The sequence below is a fragment of the Crassostrea angulata genome, chromosome 7 (genome assembly GCF_025612915.1).
Source record: "Crassostrea angulata isolate pt1a10 chromosome 7, ASM2561291v2, whole genome shotgun sequence".
Lineage (NCBI taxonomy): Eukaryota > Metazoa > Mollusca > Bivalvia > Ostreida > Ostreidae > Magallana > Magallana angulata.
Window position 1 is genome coordinate 43,018,062 of NC_069117.1, and position 25,578 is coordinate 43,043,639.

Consider the following 25,578-nt stretch of genomic DNA (forward strand, 5'->3'; position numbering starts at 1 on the left):
TTCATTAATATTCAAGGGTATCAATTTTCGTGGATGAAGTAAAAATCACAGTTTCAATGTAAATTCATTACCCTTACATTTAAACTGAAATTAACCATAACACGTAAGTTTATATAATCAATATTTATCCCTATACAGAACATGTGCTAATTGGTCCAATCCATGTGTCGTAAATAACGATTACTTTTTCCATTGTAACTTAAACAGGTGCGATTCAATAAACATTAGAAAATTTTCGAGTACAATTACGACAATTTCTATGCTGTAAGTATAAATTGTGTTGATGGTGTTGTAAATCGACCCACAAATTTATATATCCTTTATTTTCTGCAGCTGTCTTATTGTTCACATATTTATGTCAATCTACATGTACATCACGGATAATTTTATTGTTCTCCATGTTACTGTTTAAAGTTACATCAGAGTATTATAAGTGTTTATTTACTTTATAATATATTACTAAAAAATAGAACTATTACTATCAAACATAAGACTTTTTAGTGTATTATAATATTAACCACGATTTTTTAAAAATACCGACTCATGAAGTGAAACAATAGACGGTAACCCACCTTATTGGAGTGTCTTCAAGAACCTTTTAACTCTTTTAAGTCTTTAAGTTCAAAAGAAGAACTGAAAGTTATCGTATTTCTACAACGTAGCACTTTTGAGCTACCTACATAAATATATACAAATGTAATTTGTTGCTGTTCACAATTCATTTAATGCCATCGATATATTACATCAAACTCAGACCTTCTATAATAGATCAAAAGACCCATTTTCAAACAGAGCAGTCCATTTACGAACGAATAATTCAAAATATTAAAGATATTGTTAGTGCAGAGCGGTTACCGCTCGATTTTTAGATAAAGAGAATCATAAAAAAATTCTAAGAGTTACTAAACGCCGCACAGTTGAGTGATTGAAGATATAAATTCCAGAAAAACCAGAGAAGGCATCGTTTGAAAGTCTGACGATGTGATTTTAGATTAAATTTACAGATTATTGATAAAGTATTTTTTAAAACATCAAAAACATACATGCAATTCCTAAACACCATTAATAATAAAAAAAATTTTGGATGGTAAAATATTAAATAAAAATTTAACTTGAATGTATTGTTTCTTAATGAATAAAAGAAAAAACGTTAACCTTTTTGATGTTAATTTATAGCTTAGATGTTCTAAAATGAAACAGTTTACTTAACAACCTCAATATTAATGAGTTTATTGCGAGTTATCACCTGGAATCATGTTCCATATTTTCATAAAACTATTTCTGTCACATTTCCATGACTAGACTATTTATAACTAGTCTATTTCGTAGCATGAAAACCAAACTCTCCTAGTTTTAGAAATATTAAAAAATGAACAAGTTATTCGAAATCAAATTGAGAAATTTTGATAAAAGTTTTTGTTTGTTCATAAATATAGATCGATAAACCATAATAATTCCTTTGCATTTAAACTGGAACTTAATCATACATGTAACACGTACATTGTAAGTTTTATTTAATCAAAATTGATCCCTATACAGAACAGGGCATAATTGGTCCTTTTTATGACAACCAATGCAAGGTAAACCATATTGTTGCAATCCATGCGTTGTAAATTACGATGACTATAACAGATGCGATTCAATAAACATTTGAAAATTTTCGAGTACAATTACGTCAATTTCTATGCTGTAAGTATATGAGTATAAATTTTGTTGATGGTGTTGTAAATCGACCCACAAAGTTTTTTATCCTTTATTCTCTGCGGCTGTCCTATTGTTCACATATCTATGTATATCTACAGCATAGATAATTCTATCGTTCTCCATGTAACTGGATGAAGTTACATCAAAGTATTATAAGTGTTTATGTACTTTAGGCTATATTACTAAAAACATAACTATTATTCACTAGTACTATCACTAGTTACTACTAGTAACGACCTCAATATTAATGAGTTTGCATGTTATCACCTGGAGTCGTGTTCCGTATTATATATTGAATTTTACCGAATAAACGTGTATAAATGAAGGTGTATATCTGATGACAAATCATAACGACAGTGGACGAGCACCATGCATCTCGGATACTATGTTTTCTGTCTGTGTTGTGTTGTATGCTTTTCAGATTGCTCAGGCATCCAAAATACAAGTAAGTGCATGGTTATGATTTTTCTCAAATGCCTTAGAATTATCATTAAAAAACCAAATATAGAACTGAAAGAAATTGGTAATTTTAATTGATATTTTTAAAAACGTTGATGATCAAGAGACGTGATAAACAAAGAAACCTAACGATTCCTGTTCATTTAAATAGCCTGGAATCAAAGAAAACTGAAGAGTACATGTTATTTATATAACTTATCTGTTACATGTAATACATATTCATAAGAAATAAAGAATCACTTTTGGATGTTAATGAATAAAAATACAGGCTGTACAATACGTGTTCAAATTGTCCGTAAAGCCCTTCCATAAAGCCATTTTTTAAAATCAATCAATGGCGACTTTGCAGTAATAAAAAAGAATCTTGATTTTCAATGGAATTTACAGACTTTGCATCCAAGCAGTGTCATCTCGTGTTTCATTTTACAGATAAAGCATGTAAACCCCCATTCCACAGATTTGCAAACAGTTGTTATTACATCAGCAGAGACCAAGTATGGGGAGATGAGGCGTTTGTAAGTAAATAATTATTGTCATGGAAACTGTACACCTAATTATAATGCATTGATTATATATTTGATGTTTTGTTTACTCTCTGCTTAATACAAAGGCTCGTTGTATCAACATCGGAGGTTACCTCGCCAACTTCGAGACATTGGAGGAAGCCATGCTGATGAAACAAAAGTTAAAGAAAATGAATTCGGGTATGAAAAACAAATATGACAGCTACCAACTTGATTTTATCTTTGATAGGTTACAGTTTAAGAATATAAAGGAATTTAATAACATTTTTAGCTCATTGTTCGGTGGATATTACCCAGGTTATACTTTTTTTAAAGTTACATTGTCTATTTAGAATGCCACGTAACGTTACATTTAAACACTACGTAGTTTGAAGTTACAAAACAAATTCTGACAATAACGGTCTAAATATATATTAACCAACAACATCTTGATAAATCCAGGACTGATATAAATCTTCAATTCAACGTTCAGTGCCCTAATCCTCTTAATGATGAATCCGCCACTTTTTACTCAAAACAACACCGCGTTTCGAAACAATTTATATCACAAGCCCGACAATAAATACAACAGGATAGATCCAAATCTAGTAAAGGGTAACACTTTAGATGAAAAAATTGCCTTTGTCCAACACAATTGACACTGAGTATCAAAAATAAGACATTCGACATTGAATGATAAGATGACAAAGCAATTGAGTTCGAAAAGTGTAGAGTTATAATTTTTAGACATTTAACGATGTTTTATAAACTTTCTGCATAAGTTGATAAGAATTTGTTCAAGAAAGAAATCTTTATGTGTTTTGGCTTGGATTTTTTTTTACTGTATAATATTGTTGACGACTCGAATTAAAAGGTTGTGGGGCTCACAACTATATAATGTATAAAAGATCGAAGATCGTACAAAATACAGGGTAAACATGTTGTGTGCCAATGCTATGGAATGGAAAACACAAAACTCGTTGAATAAAATGAAATCAATTACCGAATCATAAGAGCCTATATTTATTTTTATATTTTGTTTAATATACATGTATCAGTTATTGGAGACAAAATGATTTTTATTCATTGATAAAAATGAATAAAAATCTTTATAATTATTACAGATTGTACCATAAAATAATTTGTTATACATATTTCAATAACACAGGTCTACGCCTTTTTATTACTTAACAAATACGCCATGTATTGCATATTGTACCATAAAATACTAGATGTGCATACCAATATTTTAATATTACAGGTCTCCACTTTTTTGTTGGAGGAAGAAATATAAACAAGAGAAAACCAGGAGGGGATTGGAGGTGGATCAAGAACGGAACCATGACCAAAATGTCCTATTTCGCATTTGGCAATAACCAACCCAGTGGGAGTGACAGGAGTGTTGAAGATTGCATGTTCTTTTATGCGGGTGAATACTACAGATTTCATGATGTCTATTGTGACAATTACAATGGTGGTTATATTTGCGAAAAATAAAATAAAAAATCAGAACGAAGCTGTCTTCTGTGTTGTCTGTGTGAAAACTTATTGAAGTTCGTAGCTGATAAAGTTGTTAAAGTATCTCTATGAAATGCTAGATATGATTACCAATTCTGAAGCTTTAGCGATATACAGCTGTGATAATGTAACATAAAATACTTAAAGTTTAAAGACTTTATCAAACGTGCCTACGTACATACAATATGGTGCAGTCATGTGTTTCCGATTGTCATGTATTATAGTATGCGTGAGTTTTCTCTAAAATGACGTCATTTTCCTAATAACTTAGGATACGGGACTAACTAAATTTCCTTTCATCATTATACTGTCTCCTTAAAAACAGAGAGAATATTCCTGATATCTTTTTTGAAATTTATATCATATTTACATTATAACCTTACAGTCATACTTTGAAGGAAACATATGTCAAATCAATGATGACATCATAATAAATTCAGCTTTATACAGACACACTAAAATCATTTAGCAGATCTTGACCTTCACCACATTTGAAGACAACTAAAACCAGTTACTAAACGTACCAATATATCAATTATATATTTAAGAAATAAACAACGTTAGCGCTAGCGCGCATCATGGAATATGCCAACAGAACAATTGCTATTTATAAAGCCATGTTCACTAAATAATCGTTGTTTATTACTTATATTTGTATTTACCACTCGCAAATACGCGCTTTGTAACGCGCTTTCTGATTGGCTGAGAAATTATTTTATAACGTATAAAGAATGTTGCACACGTCATAGTAAGACTAACGTCAAAAACGTATCAATACGCCTGATGTTACTCATTTGATGTTATTTTATAAATCAAATGACTGTTGTTATCAACAATTGATAGCTTTGCGGTTTATAAAGCGTAAACTGCCCAAACCATTTTATATCGTATAAAACTAATAAATATTAAATTCATTCCTTAAATAATTTAATTCTGGCTGTAACGCGCTTTATGATTGGCTGAGAAATTATTTTATATCGTATAAAGAATGTTGCCTACGTCATAGTAAGACTAACGTCAAAAACGTATCAATACGCCTGACGTTTCGTTTAAATTTTGTACAATTTTACGTCATTTTAAAGATCAAATGCCCGTTTTTATCTACAATGAAGAGTAAAAAAATTAATCTTCGCGGTTTACAAAGCGTAAACTGCCCCAAACGTTTTTATATCGTATAAAACAAATAAATATTAAATTCATTCCTTAAATAATTGCAGTTCCTCCGTATGGACTTACAGTGAGAAAGAACAATGGATATGCAAATATACATGTATATATAGTTAAAGTTGTGGATGAACATTGAAAAAGTATTGAAAAAGTATTACAACATTACAGTTTTCCCACATATAATTTTGATTTTATTATAGCTCCTGTCTCAAAAATCGTGTCTTAAAATAAAATTATATCTTATATTATTTTAACATGTAAATACAAGTGTTTAGTGTTGTTTTAAACAAAAAAAATGCTTTCTTTGGTGATTCAGTCAGGATATGAAAATATATAACCCGCGTAAGCTGGTCATGTAAATATTTTCTGCAATGATCACTACCTTCATAACCCACATCATGGATCTATCAAAATCTTCCTTTTAACTAATTCTTAAACTGATTGCGAAAAGTTAATAACTTCACTTAATTACTGTTAATGTACATATATAAGTACGTTAGCTAAAGGAAACAGACAGAAATATAATTGATACCAGAAATTTTACAAATTATAATTACCGTTAATGTACATTAGTACGTTAGCTAAAAGAAACAGCCAAATCGTCTCCTGTGAGACTGTGAGTCTGACATCATCATGATTATTTCGTGCAGTCCGTAATGTTTCTTAGGTCGCTGTAGGTTTCAACCAATCGATAAAGAAGACGTGTCAATTTCAGTCCTGTCTGTGTCTTGTCAGTTTCAGCCAATGTGTATTTCGACCAATCGATAAACGGGTCGTGAAGGTTTCAGTCTGGCTGTTTCTCTAAAGCTATGAATTAACTATAAGTCTCCGTAAGAAATAGAGGAAATAATACTTGGTAGATGTAATATTTGATAATGAATGCAGCGAATATCTTTTTGAAAAATGCACCCACCCCCTAAAAAAACAAAAAAAACAAAAACAACGAAAGAACAAAACAAAACAAAAAACAGATGCAAACAACAGTTCAGAATACCCCGCTGCCCCTTTTTCATGCCCCGAAACCCTTTACAAAAAGAATATATCTTTTCTAGATTCTAAGCATACCAAAACAATTAACTGCAAAAAATGTATATAAATAAATTGACTAGATACTTGTTGGATAGATAGGATGGCAGGTGATCCGGTATAGATTTTCTATGAGGAAATGCCGAGCGGACAATGGTCATATATCTGAAAAACCCTTTGAGTGGATTTTTAAAATTCCTATAAATGGTTTACATATCAAGGGCTAAGGAACACATCAAAATTATGGGGATTAAAATCATTTAATGAGAGAGAAGAGAAAGAGAGAGTGTTTATGAGAGAAAGACGTTATTTCCGGCACAAACCATCTCAAAATGTTGTAGCAATAGAATAAAACTCTCATGGTTTGAAAAACATTAAAGAATTAACATGTTATACAAAATCAATTAAGAAATTTAAATCAACGTTTTCTTTGTTCATAAACATAAATCAATAAATTGTAATAATTAGTTTGCACTTAAAGACGAACTTTTGGGTTCTTTCTGCCCGTTTATTTGATTAAGGTTGAAACCCGTTTTCTATGGTAGCATATTTCTGCCCTCTACATGCAAAAGAAATTATTTACGTCTACAGGCAAGATAATTATGTCTACACGCAAGTTACAAATCTTTTTTTTTAAAGATTCTGATTTATATATGAATAAAACCACTTACTAATGCCGGTAACTGACATCATATATACAAGATGCAAAATAATTACGATAACATGTGACTTATTTATGTTGACATGCGAGCTAACTGTAGATGTGCAACACATTTAAGTCGACATGCGACTTAATTATGTCAACATGCTTGCTAATTATGTTAACATGTAAACATATCTATGTTGATATGCGACTTATTTATGCAGACATAATTATCTACTATGTAAAACTAATTTCCTGCACGTTGACATAATTTATCTTGAATGTAGGGGCTGAAATATGCCACGTTTTCCCCGTTGCCAGCAATGGTACCATCGAGTAAGCCACGTTGTAACATCTTAATTTTGGGCATGGGTAATTCAATACATTAAAACTTATCCAAATAGATACATGTATATACATGTATTGCATATAAAACCACTTTTAATGAAAATACAAATTATTGGCTGGAATGACAGACGTTCAAAAACTTGAGATTGTAAATTATTTTTTCCTTAAAACTACAAGAGATAAACCACAAAAATCCATTAATTGTCCAATGCAACAAATTATTGTTCGTTGTTGAATGAAAACGTTAACAGAAACACAAGAACAACCAAGATCTTTTCCATCTGATGAAAATATGAATTTAAGACTACACGTAGACCAGTTGTTAATTATCCTGTTTTAAAGATAAGCAGTGCTCGGTAAATTATGTCGTTGCAATCTGTGTGTTGAAATATATGATGACTCATGCCATTGTAAATTATACAGATGCGATTTGAAAAACATTTGAAAATTTTTGAGTACAGTTGCAAAATCAACTTCTGTGCTGTAAGTACATGGAATTGTAAATCGGCTCGAATTATCAAAACACATCTTCGAGGACCATAGAATTTTTAAATTCTATAAACAATGTAAACTGCTGCTATGTTATTGATGCTCACCAACAGAGGTAAAAGTAGAGTTGTGATTGCTAAAGCGTGATTGAGGCTTATTGTTTACAGAACACAAAGTTTGACCGTGCGCCGGGACCCCATTTTTGCAGGATAAGATTCTAAAAAATTCTTTGTTATAAAGGAATATATTTTTTATAAACTTTTTTTTATATTAAATTGCTTGAAACAATTGCTTAATTATGTCTACTATATTTAGTAATAATTTGACGTTAAATAACATAGCTATGACAAAAGTCTTCGCATTTTTTACCCTCGTAGTTTTCAATTTTCTTCTTTTCCGGTTTTTGTTAGGTTCACTTTCACAACAGTTTTTCTAAATTTCATTTTTAAAAAGATAAATCTATGAATTTAATTACACCTGGTTATTTTAAAAAACAGGTTATAACTACACTGTACGATATTTGCATTAAACAAGAATACTAATGTCCGAATCAAAATGATTAGTTAAAATTGTATATATCCTATTCCATTATTTCTTTTCAAATTTTAAAATGTGATAATGTTTCAAACACGCTTTTTAATTCTGTATATAAACGCACAAATACACTTTAAATAAGTTTAAGAATGAAATAGTTTCAAACTTCAAATTTTACTAAACAACGTAACCATGAACATGAAGCTTGCATTTCACATTTTCTGTTACATTGTTTTATTGTCTAATACAAAACAATTGGCAAGTATGTAAAGTCGCGTAATATATCCAACTGTAGAGGCTGAAATTATTCAACATAAAGTGTGCATAAAATAAATACAAAGTCTATTAGAATTCGTTTCATAGTACGTTATTCTGCTCAAACTATATATATATATATATATATATATATATATATATATATATATATATATATATATATATATATATATATATATATATATATATATATATATATATATAGTATAAATCCACACACGTAGTATTATCTGAAAAAAATCACAACACCGAAATAAACTCAACTAGTTTCATTTTAAATCTTTTTTTTTGAAAACTCCTGATGATTTAAAATGAAACTAGTTGAGTTTATTTCGGTGTTGTGATTTTTTTCACACACATATATATATATATATATATATATATATATATATATATATATATATATATATATATATATATATATATATATATATATATATATATATTATTTTGACGCTGAAAGATTCGTCATTTTATCCAATGCTTTTTTATTATCTACAATGAACCTGATGAAGCCATATGTAATAACGTTTTATATTCTATATAATCCGAGCAAACCTCCATCCATTTATTTGCAAATAAGTGTTACTTTACAAGCAAAGATAAAGTATGTGCAAATAAGGCTTTTGTAAGTAGATACTTATAGTCATTGAAATTTTATTCCTTAATTATGCGTTGACGCATATTTTCTTTACTCTCTTTCTCTTCACCCAGACACGTTGTCTAAACATCGGAGTTACCTCGTCAACTTTGAGACATTAAAGGAAGCCATGCTGATGACAGAAAAATTGACGAGAATGAATGCAGGTATGAAGAAAAACATGATGCATTATAAATTTATAAAACGCTTGTAATTATAAGATATTATGATGAAAAACCTAGTAAAGTTTATTATGTTGGGTTTACAAGCTTATCTTTTAAAAAGATTGGTGAGCTATCGCTTCAAGCACTAAAAGCAGAATAGGAGATTTCTAAAACATTGGTTTAATTTTCCGAATTGATTTATGATTATTAATAGGAAGGCACAGCGGTGCACTGATATTGTGTTGGATTGGGGTGGAAGTGGCATGGTCACAATTTAAGGGATATTCTGTTTTTATTATTTACAATGGTTTCGGAAAGCATTTCTAATGATCGAATGAAATTTGAGATTCAGTCGTACAGTTATGAGCTGGATACAGGCCTCACAATTCTTTGTCATGTAAACCGGCTTGTGCTCTGTTTTTGTCTACATAGATTCAATATACCAGTAAAAATCTTTTTTCAAGATGATCTGGCTACTTTTTTTTTATTTTACGCATTATTAAACAGTTCTTAATGTTTAACACATTCATTTTAGGTCTAAAAGTCGAAATGTTCACATTAACAAATGCTGTGTTTACATAGCAAAGAATTTCAAGCTCTGTTACTTGCGTATAATTCAATGAATTACACTCAAATTTCGGTTGCTTGTAAGAATGCTTTCCTGAAGCATTGCAAATTTATATTAAATCGGAAAAATAATATTTGGCCAAAATCGTTTAAGATTGTGAAAGACATCTTGTAAGTATTCGAACAATATTTGGCAAACATCCAATCTCAATTTCAAAAGACCGTGCCGTTTCAATGCCACTGCTTAACAAAAGTCAGAAAACATTGATGTCTCTACTTATGTCTTATTAGCTAGCATATGTAGAAAACAAAGCATAGTATGTAAATGCTTGCAGAAATATACTTGTTTTCGATTCGTATTGGATCCTAGAATTTAATACATGTTATTTAAATTGATGACTGACAGCAATCACTTTCGAAGGCAACTAAAACCATGGTTATCGATAAACCTGGCCCAATCATATTATTGCTCAATGATTGTGGATGTAACTATAAAAAACCGGAACAAGACTATGCTACATGGAATTTTTATTTTTATTTTTAGAACCATGTTGTTCCCTAAGACACTAATAAATACAAAAAATACATGTACTTGACTTTCACAAAATTCTTTTTTTTCAGCAGAAAGTATATACTGCTTATGAAGTTAATTACAGTAGGTTTCTCCCTGTAAAATGTTGATTGGTAAAAAGAAAATCTTAAAATAAGATTAACCTTTGATATGATTTTTAGTAATTCGGAATATTATGTGTCATTTTTCTATTGATTTATTGTATATCCACTAAGGACTTTGCAGGAAATTTAAAAATTTCTTATCTCAAATTTGCTCTAAATAAATTTGCCATTATTGTATTTCATCTTCACACATTATGTTTGATTAAAAGTGCATACAACTTTGTATTAGTGGAATGAAAATATTTAGGAAGGCAGGGTGGTCAAAAAATTAGATCCTTAAATGTGTATTAAGATATTATCTATTTAGCTAAAAACTAGTTTTTAATAAACAATATATTTTGCGTTTAAAATTTGGCCATTTTCCTATATTTAAAGGGGATTAATACAGTCTTTAAAAAGGCCACGACAATCGAACCCTCTTAAAAATGCAAACATCCATTATCGTAAATTTGGACAATCCAAATCTAAAACATACCGAAGACAATGATTTAAAAAATACTGAAATACAATGGCAAATTTTCAGTTTTAAAGAACGCATTGGAATTATTGACGTTCGACGTTTCTTTTGAGAAAAAATTATGTCCAAAAAATTATAGCAATTGTAGAGTATCATTTAAATTCCGTTCAGATTTTGAATTCATTGGACACTAGTTTAATGTATTTTGTAAACTTTGATTATTAATTTTCATATCTTTCAATTACCTTTTAAATGAACAGAAAAAAATCACCACCAAATTATTTCATTCATATCATGATTGTACATGTACCAGTTTGACGTAGATTCAGATGTTACATTGAGCACTGTAAGAATTGATTTAGATCTACTCAGTATTAGTGCATGCAATGCAACCTTGTTATTAAATTTTATGCTTCAGATATGTATTACCATAGGTATAACTTTATCGGCTAATCGATCAAAACAGTCAAGACTGTTATCTGATCTTAGCTGAGTGTTTTATAGTTCTCTTAATTTTAAAGGCATTACTATTCATGAAGAAAAAAAAGCAGCTTTCCTATACGTAACACTTTAGATTCATGTATAGACTACTTTTATTGTCAGTTTATTGACGCTTTTTTCTTTTAAAATTATTTTTGACAACCATAATAATACTACTGCGTCAAAACAACTAATTTAAAAAAAAAACTTTTACAAAAGCAGCTATAAAGAGAACACAGTTATGCATGACATCATCTTAAGGACTGTAAATTGATTTTTTTTAGTAATGTTTCTTTTCAAACATTTATAATTTTTACAGTGTCTTTGTCTATGATAACACTACGAATTGATTTTGTAATGTGTAATCCTATGTATTTCATCAATATCATTCTTTTAAAATATTTAATCGTACAATTGCTGAAAGTATATTTAAGGAATTTTAAGTTTACTTTAATGCTTCATATATATTGATTTTACAACTTTTCAGCTTACAAGTTATCGCACTTATTAATGTGTATTATCAAGACGTAGAGAGTACTCTATTTGGTCATTTAATGTTTGTGTCACCATTTGACCAATTAAATTAAACATGGGAATTCTAACGACTCTCTTTGTTTAGAAAGACGCGCGAATTCACTTTCTCTCAGGACGCCGCATTAACACAAAATTCACTTATATCGAGTCATTGCCAATTAACAAATAAATTCACTTATATCGAATCATCGACATTGTTGAAGATAAACCCCGTTTCAACAATGGCTTCACTTGATTTCAGACTTGTGACGACTCTGAAAGCACCGGACAATGCTTTACCTTGTGTTTAATTTCTCCAGGATTTGGATCTTCTAATATTTTGCTAATTATATACATCTACTTATTCTTGAAATAAAATGTTTTTTTCGATCGCTTTGCTGATACTAAATAAAATGTTTTTTCGGTCCCATGAACTAATTTAGCAAGTTAGAAACACCAATGTGTACTGAAAGTACACTTCCTATAACGAAAGTTTCAATCCAATGATTTCTCATTGATCATCTCCGACCGTATTTTATCACCGTATAATACTCAAAAAAGGTTCCTTAAAGACCTTTACATACATAAGGCCATTTCAAGTTTTTTCTTTGTTTAACGTCCGCAGCTGATGGATAAGTTTTGAAGCATGTTTTTTTTAAAAAGGCACATTCATTAATTCCCCTCCCAAAAATGTTCACGAACAGGCGATTTTCTCACGTTTTTATGTAAATTAAATGCATTTTTATTGACTAGTCTATTTATTATGCCAGTATGTGCCAATGATATTTATAATACTAGCGATGGCGTATGAGATTATATCTTTGTTTGTTCTTGCTTTATATTTTGCGATGCTTTGAGTTTTGAAGGAGTAAAAGGACTCTGTCATTGTTGATTATAAAACATGTGTGTCTTGTACATTCGTTGCTTTTAATCATGTTTTTATTTACTCAATAAATGTCCTTTTATCTTTACATGAGTCGAAGTATTTTTTCCTGGCAGACTGACATAAATTTGTTTTGTATCACATATCTGACCAATATTAGGACTTTGTTGTGTTAATTTTCGTTATATTGTAAAGAAAATGCTGAAATGCTAAAAATATATTTTATTAACGTACAAATAATAATGTGTGTTTTTCAGTTGTTGTAAGTCTTTTCTCTTATTGAAAAATAGGTTTTCGTCGATTTGGTGGACACTAAACATAGAAATAAATCGGAATGGCAAAACGAATATATTGCGTGTTATCAACTTAAACCATTTACAGTAAACCTTGTTGAATCCGGATGTTGTCCAATATTTAGTGAGAGGATTTTAGGAGGCCTCATGCGGGATCATTACTGTGCAATTATGGAACCATTTTCCTGACAGTGCTATTAATTTAAACCATGTTAAATAAAATTCAAAATGAGTTAAACTCAACCTGTATTCTAGAGTGTTTATTTATTTTCACTAAGGCTACACTCAGAAAATGACCGTTAAGTTCAAGAGAATAATCTTTTTGACGACGACGGTGAAATCTAAGATTAGTGAGTCGAAAATGCCGTAAAGATGGAAGGTCAGAAAATACCTTATAAGAGTTGATAAATTTGCAAGTGTTCATTATCAAGACTTACTTCATCGTACAATGAAAATGAACAAACTATGTAACAAAAATAATTAAATCGCCATTTTGTGACATAATGTCTGAAAAATTATAAGTCTAGGTGGAGTGAGGTACCTTAAAAATATAAAATGTTAGTCAATAAGAAATCAATTTCCAGCAATGTGTTCCAAACAGGGTGTTGTGTATCCCATTAATCTTTTGTACAACCAACCTCTGCCGGATATCACAAGTTATAATGTAATATAATATACATATTTTTCCTTTCAAACATGTATAAATAAAAGTGTCTTTCTGATGAAAAATCACAAGGACGGTAGGCGAGCACCATGTACACGTATCTCGGATTCAACGTTCTCTTCTACTGTTGTATAGTTTGCTTCTCAAGTTGCCAAAACACATGTACAAGTAATTGGGGTATTGTTTGATAATATTTTTGTATAATATTAAAACACAACATCGTGAATCTCATTAACGCAACTATTCATTAAATTATGTTTATATATATATAAAAAAAAGTCCTCTGAAAATTCACATAATAAGAGATTTAATCATACAGTACCCGCAACGTTATTTTTTACAAGATAAACGATAGGATAGAATTCACGCACGATATGATAGCATTAACGCACGATAGAACAGTATACACGCACGAAAGGATAGTATTAACGCACGATAGAACAGTATACACGCACGATATGATAGGATTGATACACGATAGGAAAGGACAAACGATGTTCATGATAAACGCTTTTCATGATCGCTTTAAACGATATTTACGAACAAACTGATAATGGCAGAATTTGAGAGAGAACACATACAATTAAAGATTTACGTGGAATTTCTTTTTAGTAACAATTGCCGAGTTGTTAAGCATCGCTGCATTTATAGAATGTATAAAAATGACCAGTTAATTTTTTTTCAACTAAAATTATGAGCTTTAATGATCAATACATTTTCTGTATTTTTAAAATTGTTTTCATTACCGAACACCCTAGCCGACCGCCGCGAAGATTAAATCATTTGGAAAATAGCGGGTTTAATTATATAAATCCAACTCTTGTATAAAGTAAATATAAAATCTATCATAAGTACATTTTTTTCTGTAAAAGAAAATGATGCATTAAAAACGAATTATTACAATCAAGTTAAATAAATATTTACGCAGATACACATTCCGCGTACGATTTGTTAACATTGTTTTCATCACCACACACCCTAGCTGATTGCCGAGAACATTTCAGCCTGGAATCAAATATCACACGGAAAATAACGGGTTCAAAATACAACTCGAGTTAATTCATAAGCAATAATTAAACTTTATGACCAAACTATGTTCTTGAACAGGGTCAATATTGCCCATAAAAGCAAATAAGTAGTATCCTTTCCGACAAAACTCAATTGTACATGTACAATGGCCTAATATAATCTCCAGACAGATATATCAAACTTTACACAAAAAGGCGTCTTCTTCAATGGATCGTTAACATTTAATTATAAATTGGACTTATTTGGACTAAATTGGAATTATGTAATGTAATTTATTGTACAACTATTCATATCAACAATTTAACTGATGAAGCCACGTATTAAGACACTAAAATCTGGTACTAGCATCTCCCAATTATCAATATTTCTAGATGAAGCCTGTGAACCTCCATTCGAAAAATTGACAAATGCTAGTAGTTGTTACTACATCAGCAAAGACCTAGTAGGGGGAGACGAGGCGTTTGTGAGTAGATCAATTTACATGTGGTCACGGGAACGTTATCATTTATACAATAAAGATCGTGTGTTATTTGTAATATTTACTCTCTACTTTATCCATAGGCACGTTGTATCAACATCGGAGGTTACCTCGCCAACTTTGAGACATTGGAAGAGGCCATGCTGATGAAACAAAAACTAAGGGAAATGAATTCAGGTTGGAAATAAACCATCAATTTCTACTCATTATGCTGTGTTTTATATATAATCACATACATTGTGTTTCTCAGTTTACTTGATATTATCTAAAATAAGCTTTTTATATCTCAGAGATTGAACTAACATTATGATTTTTATTGTGTTTGATATACTTGAAAAAGTTATTGCAGATGTTCAGTCTACTAGTAATTACCTGTGTATTGAAAGTATATGATCATATTTACACATTTTAAAAGCTAAATCCTTCTTTCAACTACGCAGGTCTCCACTTCTTTGTCGGTGGAAGAAATATCAACAGGAGACAACCAGGTGGAGATTGGAGGTGGATAAAGAATGGAGCTATGACCAAAATGTCTTATTTTGCTTTTGACTCTGGCCAACCTGATGGAGTTGACAGAAATCCACAGGATTGCATGTTCTTTTACGCAACTGAACGCTACAGATTTCATGACGCTCATTGCGATCGTTTTTATAAGGGCGGCTATATATGCGAAAAATGAATAAAGTGTCGCATTTAAACTGTGGTTGTTTTTTTTCTTTTTTGTTAGAAATTAGGAAAATAATTGAGGTTCGTAGTTTTTAAATTGGGAGGTAACAATCATATGCTCTGAAATTCTAGCACTGATTAGTTCTGCTTTTCAAAGTAAATTCGAATTTCAGTGCTGTTCAGCTATTAATTGCTTTGCTAGAAACCGTTAAATAAAAAAAAAAATAACAAGACCAAGCTCAGTTCGAGTGGGCATGACTTTGCCCAGCTCTTTACTTTCCTTTAGTATAGGATGCAATGTATCAAACTATCTTCTGAATTGTGTTTTTATACAAAATTAGCATTATCTGTAACATTTATTAGTTGCGAAGTGATTTTATGAGCGTAGTTGGGTTAAATGCTTAAATGGTGCTTACAACAGCATCGTTTTTAAGTTTTGTATTTAAATCTATACTTATAAATTAAGACTTTTTGCAAAAAAACTACAAAATGCCTGCACCAGAGCAACTGCTTACACATTTGGATTTCAACACGTGTGAGATGATGCCCGTAAGTGTGAGATGATGTTCGTAATCTATTATTGAATTTTACCTTATAATTATTTATTGTGAAATTAATTAAAAACATACTTTCTTTTTTTTTTATTAAAAAGCCCTAAATAGCAAAAAGAGAGTAGGATGATGGAAACGCTTTGGCGCATCCAAGTCAGGGGTAGTTTGCATCAGAATATGTGCTTGCAATGAAATGATATTATATGATTACACAAAAAGTAAATTAAAAATATATTCACTGGGAACTTATTAAGAGTATATATATAAGTTATGATTTGACAAATGTTGAATTTTAAATGTAAGCCAATTCCTTTCTTGAATGCGCGATTTGAGTTTTGATACTTATTCGCTAGCGATTCTTTGGAGAGAGGATGGGAGGATATAACTTTGCACAACGGGAACACCAAGAACGCAGGTTGACTAATTAACGTAAGGCAACATGTGAAGAACGAGTTTATCATGCGTCGCAGGCAGATCCATTGGATCAGACTTCCATAAATACCAAATAGTAAATAAATAATCTGTCACAATTTGATGCGATTTTAGTTTTGATGGTAAGAACTTCAGAACGAGGTGCACAGAAACGGGTTGACTAATTAACGTGAATGCAGAAAGTGTAGGGTAAGTTAACCATCAGGCAAATACTTATTACTGAGTAAATCTTACAAAGGCATTTATTGTAGACATGAAGCATGCTAACACTCAACATGGTCAGCACTCATAAAACAAATCCATATTTTCTAACATGCCATATTGAACTCTAAATAATGACAATAAAACACCAAATCAGATTCACAACAGATTTATTCATTTTCATGCATTGTTATCTACCCCCCCCCCACCCTCTGCGGCATTATTTGGTCTTGTTTTCAAGAAAATGAGTAAAATTTGTGTAAATAAAGTATTTGTAAATTACATCATAATTTTACAATGTAAATGCCATTAGTCCATTGACACCAAATGGGTTTGGTCAAAAACACACCATTGTTTAAAAAATTCAACAATTTTCGATCTGTGCAAATTTATTCTTTCCGATTAACGGCAAAGAAAATATTTGCAACATAAAAAAATAGCAAATGGCTCAAAAACAATATTACAACTTTTGCAATCAATATAAATGCAAAACACCAACTTGGTCAACTCAGATTCCGGTAAACGGCAGCTCGAGACAAAAATTGTTCAACCTCAAATTGTCATTATCAAATAAGTTCAACTGCACATCAATTGTGCACAAGTAGACCGGGGACAACACGCACATTCATCGACGTGGCGAAAGTGAATGCATGCACTGCACGTGTTCAGTGAGGCTACCGCCACCATGTGGGGGAAGCAGTAAGTTCCTTAAGCCTAGACATTGCCACATCCCACATGAACAATAAACTTGGTTCAAAACTAGTAGAGTTTGGGAGAAACAAGTATCCCAGTTTTGCTAAATTGTTTAATAGCAGCACAAATTGTATTTTAAAAATATTTCAGTTCCTTTTTCAGACAAATGAACACAATCCCTGTCAAACAACAGCTCATCATTGGGTTTAATATCTGGGTACTTAATGTAGCCACCCCCTTTCTAACAAGCTCAGCTGCAATGGAGCTGTTTAACCTTCGATTTTTCATGGCATTGACATCTTCAGAGTATCTCCATTTCCTTCTAGGTAACAATTGTGACCATATAATTTTTGTATCAGGCAGAAGTAGCTGAATTTTCCCTAAAGTGGTTTTGACATTCTCAATTAACTCTTTTAACTTTGTTTTGACCATGTCGTTTGCAGCACAGTGCATTATCAAATACTGGGGTTTGTCATTAACTTTCAACAAAGTTTTAATTTTTGTATACATGTCTGTCCAGATCATACCCCCTTTTCCTTCCCACCACATATTTATCCCTAACCTCTGAAGACCCAAGGACACTCCACCTGGCCTATCTCTGGCTACAACAAATGCTCTTTTCACTATAGAAGAACCCACAAACCAAGGTTCAATTTCGGAAAAAAATATGTTTAGTAAATGTGACTGTAATTAAGACCACTACATTCTTAAAATCTTATATATGATTTGTAAGGATTTCCTACCAGCTTTACAGGTTTCATCATCTGACAAGCCCAATTTGGCTGCATTGGTAGCCGCACCTATTCGAAAAGAATGGGATTTGTACTTAGTGCTATCAACGCCAATTGTTTTCAATACTTTGCTCAACACCGATGTAAATTGAAAACGAGTAAGCGGCTGACCCCCTAAGTGGCAAAACAAGTTGCCTTGTCTAATGGGTCTAACTTTTAAAAATTCTGCCATAATATAAACTGGCTTTATGCTAGTTAATGATTGAACATTCTTAATAATAAGCAGTTCACATTTCCCCTTTGATCACCTTTGGAGTGTTCCAGATATAATTTCATTAAAGATTTATCTGATGACAACTCCAGGTTTTTAAACTGGACTGCATGACCTACAGCTTGTTTCTTCCCCTCAGTTATCTCACCTTCCCTAAAATATCCAAAAAAGCTAAACTATAAGCAGCTGCAAAAAGTTTTTCTTCATAAATATCATTGCAGACAATTGGCAATGATTTCAATATGCTCTCCAAAATGTTTAATGTTATTGGTAATCTGATATCTTTTGACTTAGCCTTTAATCTATAACCTTCGAATAATTTTCGAACTATAAAATTTTGAGTCTCATCTGTGTAATTATACAACTTGAGATAGTATGAAATTCCAGACAGATAGGTCTTTGCTGTAGATTCTCCTAACCCTCTTGCTGACATGTAACCAACCAATTGTATAATTTGCTTTAAAGGAGGGGGCCAAAGCCTTTCAAGGTTAATAGTATCACGAAATTCCTCAAAACATGTCAACCCTTGTCTGTTTACGAGATAAAGAATCAGCTACATTATTTTTCTTCCCTAAAATGTGTTGTGCTTTAAACATGATGTCATTTCTAAGAAGCAAGAGTACCAATTTCCTTAATAATACCATAACCCTTTTTGATTTTGATACTAAAGCAGTGTTGTCAATATACATTATGATTTTTTTGTTTGCAAAATATTTTCCCCCACAAATACATTGCCAGTAGTATAGGGACTAATTCCAGAAATGACATTCCCTGGAAGATTGACCTTTCCCAATCAAGGGGTCATGACCAGTAAGACCAATGACCCTGACAGTAAGCACCGCACCCCAATTCTGTATTTCCACTGCTGTCGGTGTACAACTCGATATTGTCAGTGCTTAACCACTCACTTTCATGGATCAATCTTACCCCATTAAAGTCTTGCAAAAACTTTAACCACATCATTATATCTTCCTTGATACCACTACTTAATGTTATATGATAATGACGTTTGGTTATTCCACAAGTTGCATCATAAAACCGCCTATTAAAAGCCCTTGCATTTGGGACACCTTTGCTAAAATAAATTAAACTCCCAACAATACTCTGAATTTCTTCAAGCTGGAGATTTTTTTTTATCAAACTTGATGTTTGAAGTGCAGTTAATTGCTATATTTTTTCTGGTGGGATTCTTCGACCATGTCTGAGGTGTCTATTTCTAAACCTAGAACAATTATGTTTGTACAAGGACCCATTGTCTTTTCTTGTGCTAAAAGAACACCAATGAATTCACACAAGTCCTGGAAGCCTCGCATCAGCTGAACACACTCATCTGAACCAGAGGCACCCAAAAATAAAAATCGTCTAAATAATGAACAATTTTACCCGTTTCAATTCGTCTTTTCAATTCCCATTGCAAAAATGTTGATAATTTTTCAAACAGATTACAAGAAATTGCACAACCCATTGCCAGGCACTTATCAATGTAATAATTTCCCTCAAACTTGAAACCTAGGAGGTCAAAATCTCCTGGGTTTATAATCATTAGTCTAAATGCAGACTTTATATCCATTTTTGCCAAAACAGTGCCTTTACCTAACCGTGCAATTTCCTTTAATACCTGATCTAGAGATGTGTATGCAACTGAACAGTCCTCCGGGTCTATGAAATGATTAACACTATTCATTTCTGGATAAGAAAGATGTGTTTTTAATCTCCAGCTACATCCAGACTTGGGGACTATACCTATTGGCGAAACTTTTAAGTTGGATATTGGTTTGTTTGAAAAGGGGCCTGCAATTCTGCCTAAAGAAACCTCACTATTAATTTTTTCCCTTGCTGGTTCTGGAAATTGCAAATCAGATTTTAAATTTTTTGATTCACCCCCTAGCCTTGGACCCTTATAGCCAATTCTAAAACCAAACTGGAAACCTTGTAATAATTCAGTTCCTGTAGCCTTATTTGAATAATTTTGTAGTAGTGGTTTTAAATTCTGAATTTTGATTGGGGTATATCCCAACTTCCAGACATTGAGCCTAGTAGTGATTGCCCATATCACCCTAGAACGGAATGCTTCTCTACTCCCTGTATTTTGATACAGTCACCCATTTCCTCTATTGGAGCCCTGACTACGAAATGGCTGGTCCCCCCTGGATGACTGCATCTGCTCTTTCTTTGGGAAAATTGCTAGCGGATGCTGGGCATCACATCTTATACATTGATGCAAATAACCGCAGGGTGCCTTGAAACAAGACCCCTGAAAATTATATGTATAACACTTCCTATTCTGACTCTGGCTCTGTGTATCAGCAGCCAGAAATGACCTACTTATAGGTGTAATGTTTAACCACAATTCCGGGTCAACTGTCCCCCATGCTCCCGATGGTTTTTTTTTGCAAGCTTTAATCAAAATTGCTGGTCATACTCTTTAAATCCTAAACCGGATGACCTAGCTGCTGCTAATCTAACGTCATTCATGTATTTCAAGAGATCTAAGGCTTTAGTAGGATGAGCCTCTAAATAAATGCTTGCAAATATGATAAAAGCATCTGTCCATTGTTAAATATTAGTAGTATTTTTTGCATTTTTTTCGGTAGTTTGAAGCTCGCCGTTCACCATAACAAGTGATTGTTTTTGAGGCTCATTGGAATTAACAAACATTTTTGCCAAGTCTACGTACTGACCGTTAATTATTTTGTTCTTCAACTCTTGAGAAACATTTCAACCTAAAACGTTGTTATAGCTAACAATCATTTGAGGAATATCATTGTGTTCAGTAAAATTTTGAACTGTACCTGATTCCGGGCAATGTTTTGTGTTTCCAACCACATGGTCAACCTCCGGGGATTTTTCAACTGTCTCCGAAGTGTCCCTGTTTACAGATTGCCCCATCTTTGCTTTTGACTGCTGTTGATTTTTTGTCGGACCTTCTCACCGCTCTGCAATCCGTTTGCTCTTCTTTACTTTCGGCATGATGTGCGCACGCTAACGTCAGACCAACAGAAATCCACCAACATCGACTTAATCCTTTATTTTTTCGACTATCGACGTAAATATTGTCACTGTAAATTGTTACTCGAACCAGTTTCAATAATCTCGCACGATATTTTGTACAAAAGATTCACTTATTTGAAAATATTTTTCTCACAACTTTTTCATGTGCATCCCGGTTTCTGCCTTTTTCAAAAAGGAAGTTTGTTAAACGTAAAAAATTCCGGAATAATTAAAAAACTTAGCTTCAATCTTGAATAAATTGATTTATTTTTAAATTAATAAATCTTATTATTACAGATTGTACTATAATTTTTTTAATAACATAGGCCTCCATTTCTTTGTTGGAGGAAAAAATATGAACAGGAGAAAACCAGGAGGAGATTGGATGTGGATCAAGAACGGAACTATGACCAAAAAATTTCGCTTTTAGCAATGGCGAACCTGATCGGCTTGACAGTAATACGCAAGATAAGATTGCATTTTTTCTATGATGCTGAATACTACAGATTTTACAGAGTCTATTGTGACAATTACAATGCTACGGTGGCTGCCATAGGACATATGCTTGAGATGTTTTATTAAAATTCGTGGCCATGAAATAAAAGTCGTGGTCACGAAATAAAGTCGTTCCCACGAAAAAAATTTCGTTTTAACGTAATAAATAAATCAAATGAAATTACAATTCAAGAAGTTTATCGAATAATACAGTACCGATCAGACCTAACCTAACACCAAAGTAAACCCCAACTAAACCCCGGGTTTACTTGGGGTTTACTCTGGGTTTACTTTTTGAAAATTTGTGTCCACTCGGGGTTTACTTTGGGTTTACTTTGAAATTCCTTTTGAGATCAACTGTATGCACTGAAGTGTGAAGCAGACTAGTATTTTATCTTACCATCCTACTGCCTATAATTGCTACGTTTGTATATTCCGAATACACAGTTAGCGTCTGCTTTCAGGGGTATACTTCTGAGTGGGTTTACTCTCTGTGTCCACTTTGGGTTTACCCTGGGTTTACTCTGGGTCAACTCTAGTAAACCCGAAGTAAACCCAGAGTAAACCCAGGAAGTAAACCCAGGGTTTAGTTGGGGTTTACTTTCTGTTAGGATGGGTCTGATCGGTACTGTATGTCAGAAATTTCATCATTTTTATTTTATAATTTCTTCAAAATAAACATTGTTTCTATAGAGGCAACATATTTTTGAACAAAAGCAGAACCTTTATTTTTCATTATCTAATAGCAAAGTATTAACAGTAGATAATAGTCAAATAAACATGAAACAGTTGTGCTCATGATTTCAGTCACTGTAGCATTTTACAGCCTTGTCTATACCTTACATTTTATATAGCACTTTTTTTCTTATTTCAGTAGGATGTATATTGATTTGATCAAGTCAACTGGGCTAAAATTAACAAGAATTAATTGATTTTTTATTTGTTTTACAGGTCATTTTCAGATATGGATTCGTCAATGGATAAAACAAGGGATTTTTAAAATATATTTTTCAACAAACTTTTTATTCCTATCTGAAGTTTTAAAGGTAGTATATACATGTATATAAAAAAAGTCCTCTGAAAATTCACATAATAAGAGATTTAATCATAATTTATAAGCAATAATTACACTTTATGACAAAATTATGTTCTTGAACAGGGTCAATATTGCCCATAAAAGCAAATAATTCGTATCCTTTCCGACAAAACTCAATTGTACATGTACAATGGCCTAATACTAGTATAATCTCCAAACTGATATATCAAACTTTACACAAAAAGGCGTCTTCTTCAATGTATCATATTACTTATTGTAATGTAATTTTTTCATACAACTACTAGTATTCATATTAACAATTTGATGAAGCCACGTATAGAGAAACTAAAATCTGACACTAGCATCTCCCAATTATCAATATTTCTAGATGAAGCCTGTGAACCTCAATTCGAAAAATTGACAAATGCCAGTAGTTGTTACTAAATCAGCAGAGATCTAGTAGGGGGAGACGAGGCGTTTGTAAGTATCATTCTACATGTAGTATTTGTCAGGGAAACGTTATCATTTATACAATAAATATCGTGTGTTTATTGTAATATTTACTCTCTGCTTTATCCATTGGCACGTTGTATCAACATCGGAGGTTACCTCGCCAACTTTGAGACATTGGAAGAGGCCATGCTGATGAAACAAAAACTAAGGGAAATGAATTCAGGTTGGAAATAAACCATCAATTTCTACTCATTATGCTGTGTTTTATATATAATCACATACATTGTGTTTCTCAGTTTACTTGATATTATCTAAAATAAGCTTTTGATATCTAAGAGATTGAACCAACATTATGATTTTTATTGTGTTTACTATACTCTAATAATTCATTGCATGTGTTTATTATACTAGTAATTACATGTATATTGAACTATATGATCATATTTACACATTTAAAAAAGCTAACAATCCTTCTTTAAACTACACAGGTCTCCACTTCTTTGTTGGTGGAAGAAATATCAACAGGAGAAAACCAGGAGGGGATTGGAGGTGGATAAAAAACGGAGCTATGACCAAAATGACGTATTTTGCTTTTGGCTGTGGCGAACCCGATGGAATTGACAGCCAGCCACAAGATTGCATGTTTTTTAACCCTTTCGATTACCACAGATTTCATGACATTCCATGCGATTTACATTAGGGTGGTTATATATGCGAGAAATGAATAAAGTGTCGCATTTAAACTGTGGTTGTTGTTTTCTTTTTGTTTTTTTTTTTTTTTGGTTTTTTTGTTAGAAATTTAGGAAAAAATTAAAGTTTTTAGTTGTTAAATTGGAAGGTAACAATCATGTGCTCTGTATTACTAGCACTGATACTCAGCTCTGTTCTCTTCTACGTAAATTCGAGTTTTATTGCTGTTCAGCTGTTCAACTGTGATTGATTTGCTAAAACAGCAAAGTAAAAATTAACAAGACCGAGCTCAGTTCGAGTGAGCATGACTTTGCCCAGCTTTTTACTTTCCTTTAGTATCCTTTAGTAGTGGGTGCAATGTATCAAACTACAGACTCTGAAAAGTTGCACGTTCGGTTCGATACGCTTTTTGAACGGTTCGCTTTGTGAACGGTACGTTTCGTTTTGTGAACGGAACGGTTTGCTTCTTACACGGTACACTTTGCTAAAAAAACAAAAATAGCTGCACGCCTTATGAACAGTTTGCGCGCTTTATTAATGAGGTAGGCGTGACCTGAACGCTTTGATTTTTCTCGATATAATTTGTTTAGTTTTTGCCCGATCTACTTCAGCAAGGTGGTTATTTTTCTTTATTTATTTATATGATATATTTAAAAAATTCAGTCTGATTAAAATCAGAACCCTCATTTCCCCCGTTTTTGATATGTTGCATAAAACGTGCACTAATTGAAAACCGGGAAGCGAATGGTTGTTTAAATTTTGACTTGTCTGTTATAATTAGTACTTAAATTTAGATAAATGTAATTATTACGATAGATTCAGAGAGCTGTTTGACTTTAATTTTTGTTTTTGTTTTGA

At 32.0% G+C, this 25,578-nt stretch overlaps 2 protein-coding genes across 3 annotated transcripts; both read left to right on the forward strand.

Annotated features, from left to right (window-relative positions):
* Positions 1 to 1,982: 1,982 nt before the first annotated feature.
* LOC128157486 (perlucin-like protein) lies at positions 1,983 to 24,774 on the forward strand. Of its 2 annotated transcripts, none has more exons than XM_052820065.1 (4): positions 1,983 to 2,149; positions 2,593 to 2,678; positions 2,774 to 2,867; positions 24,519 to 24,774. In XM_052820065.1, exons 1-4 carry the CDS (start codon positions 2,074 to 2,076, stop codon positions 24,728 to 24,730), a joined length of 468 nt encoding a protein of 155 aa, XP_052676025.1. In that variant the 5' UTR covers positions 1,983 to 2,073; the 3' UTR covers positions 24,731 to 24,774. The 2 variants fall into 2 exon arrangements, with proteins under 2 accessions (XP_052676025.1, XP_052676024.1); XM_052820064.1 differs by lacking the exon at positions 24,519 to 24,774 and adding an exon at positions 3,928 to 4,169 and having other exon boundaries at positions 2,009 to 2,149.
* LOC128157483 (perlucin-like protein) lies at positions 14,056 to 16,189 on the forward strand. Its single transcript, XM_052820062.1, has 4 exons — positions 14,056 to 14,171; positions 15,404 to 15,495; positions 15,594 to 15,687; positions 15,951 to 16,189. The coding sequence occupies exons 1-4, from the start codon at positions 14,093 to 14,095 to the stop codon at positions 16,187 to 16,189; spliced, it is 504 nt and encodes a 167-aa protein (XP_052676022.1). The 5' UTR covers positions 14,056 to 14,092.
* Positions 24,775 to 25,578: the final 804 nt, after the last annotated feature.

What these genes read in the sequence shown, in the direction of transcription:
- LOC128157486 (XM_052820064.1), top strand. Translation starts at nt 2,074, where the DNA reads ATGCATCTCGGATACTATGTTTTCTGTCTGTGTTGTGTTGTATGCTTT. An exon ending in CTCAGGCATCCAAAATACAA is followed by an intron (nt 2,150 to 2,592) that starts GTAAGTGCATGG and finishes TTCATTTTACAG; the next exon opens with ATAAAGCATGTAAACCCCCA. An exon ending in TATGGGGAGATGAGGCGTTT is followed by an intron (nt 2,679 to 2,773) that starts GTAAGTAAATAA and finishes CTTAATACAAAG; the next exon opens with GCTCGTTGTATCAACATCGG.
- LOC128157483 (XM_052820062.1), top strand. Translation starts at nt 14,093, where the DNA reads ATGTACACGTATCTCGGATTCAACGTTCTCTTCTACTGTTGTATAGTT. An exon ending in TTGCCAAAACACATGTACAA is followed by an intron (nt 14,172 to 15,403) that starts GTAATTGGGGTA and finishes CAATATTTCTAG; the next exon opens with ATGAAGCCTGTGAACCTCCA. An exon ending in TAGGGGGAGACGAGGCGTTT is followed by an intron (nt 15,496 to 15,593) that starts GTGAGTAGATCA and finishes CTTTATCCATAG; the next exon opens with GCACGTTGTATCAACATCGG.